The 12,261-nt window shown below is 38.8% G+C and overlaps 1 protein-coding gene across 3 annotated transcripts in view; it reads left to right on the forward strand.

Moving 5' to 3' along the window:
• The window catches only part of musk (muscle, skeletal, receptor tyrosine kinase), a 92,726-nt gene that overhangs the window by 39,100 nt on the left and 41,365 nt on the right, over positions 1 to 12,261 (forward strand). For all 3 annotated transcript variants that reach the window (XM_047372351.1, XM_047372349.1, XM_047372350.1), the window contains 3 exons: positions 4,202 to 4,388; positions 4,477 to 4,671; positions 9,604 to 9,752. In XM_047372351.1, the coding sequence (XP_047228307.1) occupies positions 4,202 to 4,388; positions 4,477 to 4,671; positions 9,604 to 9,752 (531 nt within the window). The remainder of the gene's footprint in view (positions 1 to 4,201; positions 4,389 to 4,476; positions 4,672 to 9,603; positions 9,753 to 12,261) is intronic.

Here is a 12,261-nt window from a genome sequence, read left to right on the forward strand (position 1 = left end):
CTCACAGTGCCAAAACCACTGGTAAATGGTTTACTGACCATGGTATCACTGTGCTCAATTGGCCTGCCAACTCTCCTGACCTGAACCCCATAGAGAATCTGTGGGATATTGTGAAGAGAACGTTGAGAGACTCAAGACCCAACACTCTGGATGAGCTAAAGGCCGCTATCGAAGCATCCTGGGCCTCCATAAGACCTCAGCAGTGCCATAGGCTGATTGCCTCCATGCCACGCCGCATAGTAGCAGTCATTTCTGCCAAAGGATTCCCGACCAAGTATTGAGTGCATAACTGTACATGATTATTTGAAGGTTGACGTTTTTTGTATTAAAAACACTTTTCTTTTATTGGTCGGATGAAATATGCTAATATTGTGAGATAGGAATTTTGGGTTTTCATGAGCTGTATGCCACAATCATCCGTATTAAGACAATAAAAGACCTGAAATATTTCAGTTAGTGTGCAATGAATCTAAAATATATGAATGTTAAATTTTCATCGTGACATTATGGAAAATAATGAACTTTATCACAATATGCTAATATTTTGAGAAGGACCTGTACACATGTATCCATTCACTTTGTACTTGCTAATCAATATGGAATTGAGTGCACATTACAAAATACCAGTCACCTCAACTGACAGGTCAAAATGTAACTAAGAAAACAGATATGAAAATATTCTGCACAAATAGTTATATCTCTCTTAGTAATCAGAAATTACACATATTTGTTGCAAGAAGAGTTAATGTCTGCATGGGTACAATCAGCACACAACTTATCACTGTGAGCACACCTAGACCAACCATAGTCTTGAGCACAGTTTCAAAAGGATTGCCCTTTGGAACCTAAAGAAGCTGAGGAGAGCGTTACACTGTTGGGCCTCTCAGTCTGAAAATACACACTATTTTCTCATCAACTCAAGATAGTAGTTCTTCACCATGGTTTTATGGTGCATAAACAATTGTTTCCCCATCAGTAACAGTTTCTCAGCATACATTTTGTAAACAGGCCAGTAATTCTAGAAATGTATTTGCACATTTGATAGAGTTAACAGAAAATTCTTGTTTGCAACCTTGACTAAATTTGGTTTTGGAAGCTCTTTCATAAACTGGATAAAAATATTATACAGTTCCCCAGCGGTATGTATCAGAACAAATAACCAAACATCTTCCCGCTTCTGTCTTCAGAGGGGCACCAGGCAGGGATGCCCACTTTCGCCCTCATTATTTGCTATTTTTATTGAACCACTAGCAGCAGCAATCAGACAAACTAAAGATATTAAAGGCATAAAATGCAGGAATATTGAACATAAAATATGTCTTTATGCAGATGATGTATTACTCTTTCTCCAGCATTCGCAAACCTCTGTCGCTCAGGTGATTGGATTGATACATTCTTTCTCAAGAATTTCAGACTATTCTATAAATTGGTTAAAATCGACAGTTCTTCTAATTAATTGTTCTTTCAACAATTTTCCTAATATACAACTACAGTCAGGGAATATTACATGTTTAGGCATTAATGTGTCCCCTAGATTAGCAGATTTAACAAAACTAAACCACATCCCGCTCTTAAAAAAAGTGGAAGATGATCTCGCTAGATGGAAATCTCTACCCATATCACTCATGGGTAGGGTTGCTTCAATAAAAATGATGGTCTTGCCAAAAATCAATTACTTATTCTCAATGATTCCGAATAAACCATCATCTGACTGGTTTAGATCTCTGGACTCCTCCATCACTAAATTTCTCTGGAAAGATAAGCCCCCACATATTAGCCTAAAAACACTACAAAAGACCAAAGATAAAGGAGGACTAGATCTGCCTAACTTCCATCTTTACTTCTTAGCTAACAGGCTACATTACATCTCAAAATGGTTTAAACACAGTCCTCTAGATGATCCCTGGCTAGACATAGAACAGACATTATGCAATAATATAAAGATTTCCGATCTACCATTTATTAGCTCAAATATAAAACGGCATGTATGCTTCAAAAGTCTCAACGTCAGCACCTCTCTGACAGCATGGTGGGAATATCTAAAAATGACAGGGTCTAAAACTAATACCATGCAGACGTACACCCATCTGGAACAACCCTGACATCCTACAAAAAAAATTATATGATATGTTTTCCATATTGAAGGAGTAAAGGAATTGAATACCTGGAACATATATTTGAAGGAATTCGGTTCATCCCATTTAACAGATTAATTATACAATACGGGATGGACAAGAATACATTTTAGAATATCAACAAATTACATCTATAATAAAAAATAAATTTAGACTTAATGACATTGGGTTACAAATTCCATCAAGTGTACTAGAGTTCCTAAAACTCAACTCTCCCAAATTAATGTCTAAAATATACAGGACATTGTCTAATATACAGGTCCTTCTCAAAATATTAGTATATTATGATAAAGTTCATTATTTTCCATAATGTCATTATGAAAATTTAACATTAATATATTTTATATTCATTGCACACTAACTGAAATATTTCAGGTCTTTTATTGTCTTAATACGGATGATTTTGGCATACAGCTCATGAAAACCCAAAATTCCTATCTCACAAAATTAGCATATTTCATCCGACCAATAAAAAGAAAAGGGTTTTTAATACAAAAAACGTCAACCTTCAAATAATCATGTACAGTTATGCATTCAATACTTGGTCGGGAATCCTTTGGCAGAAATGACTGCTTCAATGCGGCGTGGCATGGAGGCAATCAACCTGTGGCACTGCTGAGGTCTTATGGAGGCCCGGGATGCTTCGATAGCGGCCTTTAGCTCATCCAGAGTGTTGGGTCTTGAGTCTCTCAACGTTCTCTTCACAATATCCCACAGATTCTGTATGGGGTTCAGGTCAGGAGAGTTGGCAGGCCAATTGAGCACAGTGATACCATGGTCAGTAAACCATTTACCAGTGGTTTTGGCACTGTGAGCAGGTGCCAGGTCGTGCTGAAAAATGAAATCTTCATCTCCATAAAGCTTTTCAGCAGATGGAAGCATGAAGTGCTCCAAAATCTCCTGATAGCTAGCTGCACTGACCCTGCCCTTGATAAAACACAGTGGACCAACACCAGCAGCTGACACGGCACCCCAGACCATCACTGACTGTGGGTACTTGACACTGGACTTCTGGCATTTTGGCATTTCCTTCTCCCCAGTCTTCCTCCAGACTCTGGCACCTTGATTTCTGAATGACATGCAGAATTTGCTTTCATCCAAAAAAAGTACTTTGGACCACTGAGCAACAGTCCAGTGCTGCTTTTCTGTAGCCCAGGTCAGGCGCTTCTGCTGCTGTTTCTGGTTCAAAAGTGGCTTGACCTGCGGAATGCGGCACCTGTAGCCCATTTCCTGCACATGCCTGTGCACGGTGGCTCTGGATGTTTCTACTCCAGACTCAGTCCACTGCTTCCGCAGGTCCCCCAAGGTCTGGAATTGGCCCTTCTCCACAATCTTCCTCAGGGTCCGGTCACCTCTTCTCGTTGTGCAGCGTTTTCTGCCACACTTTTTCCTTCCCACAGACTTCCCACTGATATGCCTTGATACAGCACTCTGGGAACAGCCTATTTGTTCAGAAATTTCTTTCTGTGTCTTACCCTCTTGCTTTAGGGTGTCAATAGTGGCCTTCTGGACAGCAGTCAGGTCAGCAGTCTTACCCATGATTGGAGTTTTGAGTGATGAACCAGGCTGGGAGTTTTAAAGGCCTCAGGAATCTTTTGCAGGTGTTTAGAGGTAACTCGTTGATTCAGATGATTAGGTTCATAGCTCGTTTAGAGACCCTTTTAATGATATGCTAATTTTGTGAGATAGGAATTTTGGGTTTTCATGAGCTGTATGCCAAAATCATCCGTATTAAGATAATAAAAGACCTGAAATATTTCAGTTAGTCTGCAATGAATCTAAAATATATGAATGTTAAATTTTCATCATGACATTATGGAAAATAATGAACTTAATCACAATATGCTAATATTTTGAGAAGGACCTGTATGTTTCATACATCTGCCAAATACATTTTCTTTAAGCTTGTGCAATGATTGAATAGGTTATCTTCACAAGCCATTTCATATGAGCTGCAGTGAAGAGTCTCTAAGGCTTTTGCATGGTTGCAAAGGAATACACCAAAACGTTTACTGTGTATATCATTGGGCTGGTGACTTTCCTTTTCCTTCTACTGTTTCTGATAGTTATGAAGCCAAAGCTGGCGGTGCCTGATCAGATTCCTCATCCCCCTCCCACATCAACATCATCATCGCCAGCCTACTCAATGTCTGTCATTGTTATTGTCCTGACATCAATGGCAACTACAGCCTTCCTCACAATTATCATCCTTGGCTGCCACAGGCGGAGGAAGCAGTGGAGGAACCGAAAGAGGTAGAAAATCTCAAGAACAAGACAAGAAACTTAAAATATGCTTTTATATTTTATGATCTTTTTGCCATGTGCCCTTTACTTCTGTCAGAAGAGAGATTGGGACCCCAACACTGAGCACTCTACCATCTGAGCTCTTACTGGATCGACTGCATCCCAATCCCATGTACCAGAGAGTTCCTTTGCTGCTGAACTCAAAGCTGCTGGCCCTCGAGTACCCCCGAAACAATATCCAATATGTCAGAGATATTGGGGAGGGAGCTTTTGGACGTGTTTTTCAAGCCAGGTAAGAAAGAAAGATCAACGAGAGGGAAAAGGAATTATGAAAAAGGGTGTAAAGTACTTTCTGTTCAGTTTGACAACACTGTAAAAAATATAAAGCCATCACAACAAGGGTCTACGCAGTGATATTGACATTTCTCACTCATAGGAAATAGAAAAGAATTGAGACAGGGCTGAGACGATGGGGTAATATCATACCTCAACAAGGTGACATTTTGAGAACCAATGCATCATTCGGAAAGTCACCAGGAGAGCTTTTGTAGAAGTCACCTTCAGTTTATCTTGAAACCTTTCACAGCAGGACACAACAGTCTCACACCGATCTCTCTCATCAGACTAAAGACCATACCTGAGTCATAAATCTGTCAACAACGGATTTGTCAACAATGTTCGAGCTGTACCTGGGTGTATTTAAAATCTGATATATATTTAGCTGCATCTCTCGTCTTGCAGGCCAGTGGCTTACATCTGCATTTTCCATATTAGTTACCGTTTTTTATCGAAGAACTAAATTAATAAAGATCACTGAATGGAAATTAATTCCATTTTAAATAGATTTAATTGTAAAATAGAAATAAAATTGTTCCTCTTAACTTATAAAGCCCTTAATAACTAACATTAAGCAGACACCATGTCTACTTTTAAGACTATAGCTATTAATATAGTCATGCTGCTACAGGGTCAGTCTGCTAGAGACTCTGACCACTTTGATGTGTTAGAAACAAGAAAAATTAGCAAGCAAAAGGATTTAGAGTGAGTTTGATACTGATGGCTAGACCGGGTCAGGGAATCTGCAGCTATTTTTGAGTGTTTCTGATCTGCAGTGTGCCAAACCAGCGACAAGGTCATGGGAAGCCAAGGCTCAATGACAGATGTAGGGTCCAAAGGCTGGCTATCCAAAGGCTGAGCTACTATGCCTCAAATTGTTGAATATGTGCTAGTTTCAATAGAAAGATGTCACATTAGACAGCCCTTTACATGTTGCTGCATATGGGGCTTCATAGCTGCAAACTAATCAAAGTACCTATGGTGAGCCCCGTAAGCATGTCCTCTTTTAGTAGTAAAGCTGAAAGAGGCCATGCCACAAAGAAAATCTGGTTCAACAATGGTTCAAGAAGTACAACAACAAGCTTGATGTTCACTTGGCCTCAAAATTTCCCAGTTTCTCAGTCCAATCCAGCATTTTAGGAGTGTGCTGGATAAAACAAGTCCAATCCAGAGTCTATGCCAATATATGCACTACAGATAAAAGACTACCCTATTTTATCAGTGCTAGATAGATGATATGAGAGATTGTTCACTGTAAAGTAGTATGATTGTTTTGTGAAGTTTTAAAACAAATCAATGTTTAAACTTTTCAGCAAGTGTATCCCTGAGATGTCTATTGACTTCCTTCATGATGCTGTATGCTCACCTTTGGTCTCTTACAAACCTCAAAGGGTTTCCCACAACATTCATATTCATAGGAGATGAAATTACATACTGGGACACTATATCTCCCAATCAGATGACCTCTTAAGGCACATGGTTGCACTGGAATTTATTTAAGGGTGTCAGTGTAAAGGGAGCTGAAGAAAAATCCATGCCAAACTCATACTATCTATGTATGTATGTATACTTTTAAAATTTGAAAATATTAAAACATTTTCCTTTCATAGTTATAAACTACTTTATTTTGGCCTATTCCATTAAATCTCAATAAAATACATTGATGTTTGTTGGTCATAATGTGGCAAAATGCTTTAGCAAGACATCAAAACCCCTGATAACATCACACATACACAAATAAATGCTAATTGCATTAGCATCTATGTGAAATATCTTTTGTATAGCTTTTTGAGACTGTTTTGTGTTGTTATGCAACACAATAAATTACAGATCTCAGAAAATATTTTTTGTCATTTAGCTCTCAGGGAACAGCTGAAGCGTCAAACACAAGTTGTATCAATCAGTCTGGTTACATTTATAATAATATTAGATATAATATTATATCTATAATCTCACAGTTAAAAAACAAAACCAAACATGTCAGAGCCATTCAACACCACTGCCAGGAAATAGGCATGGACTGAAATGTCTTCTCTGAAAGCCACATCCTTTCTCTGAAACTTGATAGTTCTAATGTTTTTTTTTCACACAGGATAGCAGAAGAACCTCAACCCTCACACTGAAAACCAAATAGAGAGGCTAGAGTGTACACATTAAGAACACTGGGCTACATAAATGCTGTTTACATTTAGTTACTGGCAAATGTGTGCATCATAAAAATGTGTCTTCATACAGTCACAATCATATTAGATCTAAGTTTTTTGCTCTTTGATACATGGTTTCAGTCTAATGTCACAGCATATAAGGTTGGCAATCAGTGATTCAAAGTGATGTCTGTAATCTACTCATAGAGAACATTTACAAAGTATTGCAATTACCTTTATTCTTTATAATTGTTTTGCTACTTTTTTTGTACTGGATTTAAAAAGCAGATGCAGGAGCAAACACGGTGATCGAGTCCAGCAGTTTTGCAGCTTGCTTGGGTGCATTTTCTCTCCTTTAAGCCATAAAAAAGATGTAGTGATGTGATCAAAGAGATTTGGCAGTTAAAGATATCCAATTTAAATTATGAGAACTATTTGTAGCCTACCAGTACATATATTTACTATTAACATGCATCCACTTACTAAAATCATTAATTAATTGAACAAAAACAACATATAACTACCACAAAACTAAACAAACACAACAAAGAAGTATTGTCCATCTCTGATGGTATAATCAGCCCATTGTCTACTGTAAGGATATGTGGTTATGTGAGTCCAATAAACAGTAACATGCGATGGGGTTCATGACTGGTGAGGCAAAGACTCCTGGATGTACAAATGTATGAACCCAAAATAGAGGCTTACATTTCAATCTTCTCATGTTTTGATGGAAAATCCAAGTTTGGAAAAATCTTTTTCCGTTTTTGAGAAGTAATCTTCCATTTAGTCTGACCAAATTTAAATTAGAGTTTGCTTGCAGAACTTACAGGACCCTGCCCTGTGCATAGCTGAAAAGTAAATAGCAAGGTGCTGTTACCTGTCTGTGTCCATGGGGCTCCGCACTGCCCCCCTATCAGTGCGGCATGGTAAATTGTTCCTCAAATTTATAGAACAGACAAATGGACAAACAGATTTTCTCATTTATCATAGTATTTTACTTCTCATGATGAGAAGGCTTTATCTCACCTGAATCCCCTGGCTGCACATCACTTCCAATAAACAATTTCAATGAGCAGGAGGTCAGTCAGTGTTTTTTTCTTTTGTGTTTGATCACTAGTCACAAGGTGACTTCGTCTGCTTGCTAAAATGGGCATGAGAGCCACAGTGATGAGATAAGGATTGACGAGGGTGTGAATTAGGTTGTTTCAAGCTGGTGTAGACTATTTCTGTTACGGTGTGGTTTGGGGTTGGACCAAAGCGCAAACAAGAGCTTGGCAGCAGCATTTCAAAGGCAGTCTTCAGCTTTATTCAAAATGTTAAAAAAATGTAACAAAAACACTGCAAGTACTAATCAGAGTTAGATCCAAACACTTACATAGATACTGCAGGAAATCATGGCATGGACGAGGGCAGAACGTGTAGACGTGAACGAGTTGTAACGCAAGGAACCCACAAAGCATAGTGAAACAAACCAACTAATATACAGAGAGAGAACAAAGGCAGGTAATCAAAGGAACTAAGGACAGGTGAGGCAAGGAGGCAGGAAGGCAGAGGGAACAGGTGAACCTAATACAACTAATTAACAAGACAGTGAGCAGACCTAAAACAAAACTATAAACCAAGATAAATAAAACATAAGAATCAAGAATAAACATGAACTAAAGGAAACTGAGAACCTTGAGGGAACACAACAACCTAAGGCCTAAAGACTAAGCAAAAAGAAACCATAAAGAAACCATTCTAAGTAAATAGGGAAGCAACACTAAGGGAGCAAGGGCAAGAGGAGAACACACTGGGAGGGAGAAGGAAACCAGAACAGCCAGGAAAACAAAATACCCAAACATGAATACAAGCCAAAAACGTCTAGCTAAAGTAAACAAAAACACAAAAACCCAAAATAAAGTCCAAAATGTCACATCCTGCTATGAATCAGAAAAAGGTGGACCCAAGATTCAGCCAGACACAGTACTGAAAGTTTAAAAGGTTTATTCAACCACAGGAAAATGTCACACAGGTAACACTCCTCACAGCTTCCAGGAATCACTGAGGCAGAAAGAGGGATTAGTGACTTGTAGTCTCTCCAAAACTTGAAACCCAGAGGGGAAACCTCAGTGGGCGGCAGGCGGTGATTTCCACAGCACAGGTAAGAAGTGACTCCAGGCTGAATAATCTGAGGGCTAGGCTGGCTCAATAATCCAAGGACAGAAACAGGGTCAACGATCGGAACAAGAGGCGTCAGGCAAGGGGCAGGCAGAGGCATAAACCAGATGCAGGAAACAAGGTCGACAACCAAAATCCAAATAGTCCGACAGGGAGCAGGCAGAGGCATAAATCCAAAAGGCAAGGCAAGGTCAAGAACAATGATCGGACAGGAAGGAATGCTGGATATCTACTCACACGATGGCTTTCAAAAATCTGGCACCATCTGCTTGTCAGAGTCGGTATATATCAGGGAAGACACAGGTGCTTGGCATGCCACAGATTGCACTGCGCAGCAGCAGCCACCAGGTGCATCTAATCTGCTGATTGCATCCAGGGAGACAGGGTAGAGCAGACGTGCCAGAATCATAACACATCCTGACAATTTCAGCCTGTGTTAAGAACAGTTTTTCGGAAATACAACACTGCTAAAATAGCAGGACACATCAAACAAAAGGAGCTTAGATTTGGAAAGCACTAAATACTGTAGCAATCTTTCTGAAACATTAATGAATGTTGTGTGTAATATACAATTCTTGCAGAGCACCGGGCCTCCTGCCAACAGAGCCTTTCACCATGGTGGCTGTGAAGATGCTGAAAGAGGAAGCTTCACCTGATATGCAGAACGACTTTCAGAGGGAGGCAGCCCTCATGGCTGAATTCGACCATCCAAACATTCTTCGACTCTTGGGTAAGAAGATTTGTTAAATATAGAGAGAGATGGGGAGAGTGTGTGTGCTTAAAGCTTCCAAACAGACTGCAGTCACAGCTGGAATTTACATTAGATGTCTGCTAAACCAGTGAATTTTCTTCAAGTAAAAACACAGCACATACACAAGAACAAGGAAACAGAAGTAGAAGCAGTTGGGCAGTTGATTTACGGGTTTAGTTAAAAAAATCAAACCAGTAAATTCCAATGTTGGTAAATACAGTGGTGGGAAAAGGTTTAACAACAATTCTAAGTGCTTAGTTAGAAGAAACATTGACTTAAATGAATTATGCCTATATAGGTCCTTCTCAAAATATTAGCATATTGTGATAAAGTTCATTATTTTCCATAATGTCATGATGAAAATTTAACATTAATATATTTTAGATTCATTGCACACTAACTGAAATATTTCAGGTCTTTTATTGTCTTAATACGGATGATTTTGGCATACAGCTCATGAAAACCCAAAATTCTTATCTCACAAAATTAGCATATCATTAAAAGGATCTCTAAACGAGCTATGAACCTAATCATCTGAATCAACAAGTTAACTCTAAACACCTGCAAAAGATTCCTGAGGCATTTAAAACTCCCAGCCTGGTTCATCACTCAAAACCCCAATCATGGGTAAGACTGCCGACCTGACTGCTGTCCAGAAGGCCACTATTGACACCCTCAAGCAAGAGGGTAAGACACAGAAATAAATTTCTGAACGAATACGCTGTTCCCAGAGTGCTGTATCAAGACACCTCAGTGGGAAGTCTGTGTGAAGGAAAAAGTGCTGCAGAAAACGCTGCACAACGAGAAGAGGTGACCGGACCCTGAGGAAGATTGTGGAGAAGGGCCGATTCCAGACCTTGGGAGACCTGCGGAAGCAGTGGACTGAGTCTGGAGTAGAAACATCCAGAGCCACCGTGCACAGGCATGTGCAGGAAATGGGCTACAGGTGCCGCATTCCCCAGGTCAAGCCACTTTTGAACCAGAAACAGCAGCAGAAGCGCCTGACCTGGGCTACAGAGAAGCAGCACTGGACTGCTTCTCTGTATGCTGCTATATGAATGTTAAATTTTCATCATGACATTATGGAAAATAATTAACTTTATCACAATATGCTAATGTTTTGAGAAGGACCAGTATAAAAAATGTGGATGGTGAATGTCTGGCTATCAGTTCATGACCCTAAGGTCAAGCCTGCTTGGGTCATGCTGCAGGTTAAGCACACTATCAAGTTCGGAGAAACAACAAAAAATAAAAAGAGTAAAAGTTTTGGTGTGGTTCTGAACCAAAGTTAAACCATTGCATAACAATAAACATGTTGTTCATACTTGAAAACCCTCAGATGTGACGATTTAAACCAATTCTGAAAATAAAGGGAGGACCAAAATTCATCCACAACGATGTAAAAAACTTGTGGCATATTATCACTTGATGGCCGTTGCTGCTACCAAGGGTGGAACCAGCAGTTATTAGTTTTGAGTGTAATTACTTTGTTATTTAAGGCTGGGTTGTTTTGGATAGCTTTTGTCCATCAATAAACAGAAACCATCATTTGAAAAGCGTTTTTTGTATTTACTCAGGTTGTCTGTCAATATGATTATTTGATTATTTAAAATTTTAAAGTGTGACAGAATATAAAAGCATACTTTTTACCAGAGCTGCTAGTATGGTTCTTTATGCAGCATATTTTGAGAGGCCCAGCTTCTGTAGAGATTGTTTCCCTACTATTAAATTAACTCAAATTAAAAGTAGTTTTGTTCTAAATTATTGTTCTAAATTCTAAATTAAAGAGTTTTCCAATTCCAGTCCTATAATAAATCATTTATTTTAAGGCTTTTTACCAATTGTTACCAGGGATGCTATTTCATTTGGACACTATATTCATTGTGTGTCTTAAGAACAAACTTGGAAACATCATGTGCAAGAAAAATGATTTGATACATTCTGAAAGATTAGAAACACTTCAACTTTGTTTAGTTTCTAGTTTCCACTCTGATACAGTAATTCTTTTGAATTAAGTCACTTTTTCCACATCGTTTCCAGGGCGGTATAAATGCACTCCAGATAGAGCTTTTTGCCATGATGCACCTAGACAACTAAAGTGCTTTTACTGACCTGAGTAAAACAAATGGCCTCCATTAAAGTTTATCTACACTAATTCAGTCTATCTTATCTATGACAAACAGCTCAAATCCAAATATGTCTTGAGGAAGACATTTAGAGGTACAGCATGCTCTTTTTGGTGCTTGCAGAGAGTAAACAGAGCCATCGGTCATTGACTGTGCTGAAGGAAGGTTTGTCCTGCAGTTCCTCTGGTTGTGAAATACTTTTAAAATCAACATTCAGTTGCCCTAATTTCACAGAACTACAGCATCTGATGTTTTCTTTCCCTTCAGCTTTGCATGACTGATTCATATACAGGTCCTTCTCAAAACATTAGCATATTGTGATAAAGTTCATTATTTTCCATAATGTCATGATGAAAATTTAA

The sequence above is a fragment of the Girardinichthys multiradiatus genome, chromosome 8 (assembly GCF_021462225.1).
Source record: "Girardinichthys multiradiatus isolate DD_20200921_A chromosome 8, DD_fGirMul_XY1, whole genome shotgun sequence".
In the NCBI taxonomy this organism is placed as follows: domain Eukaryota; kingdom Metazoa; phylum Chordata; class Actinopteri; order Cyprinodontiformes; family Goodeidae; genus Girardinichthys; species Girardinichthys multiradiatus.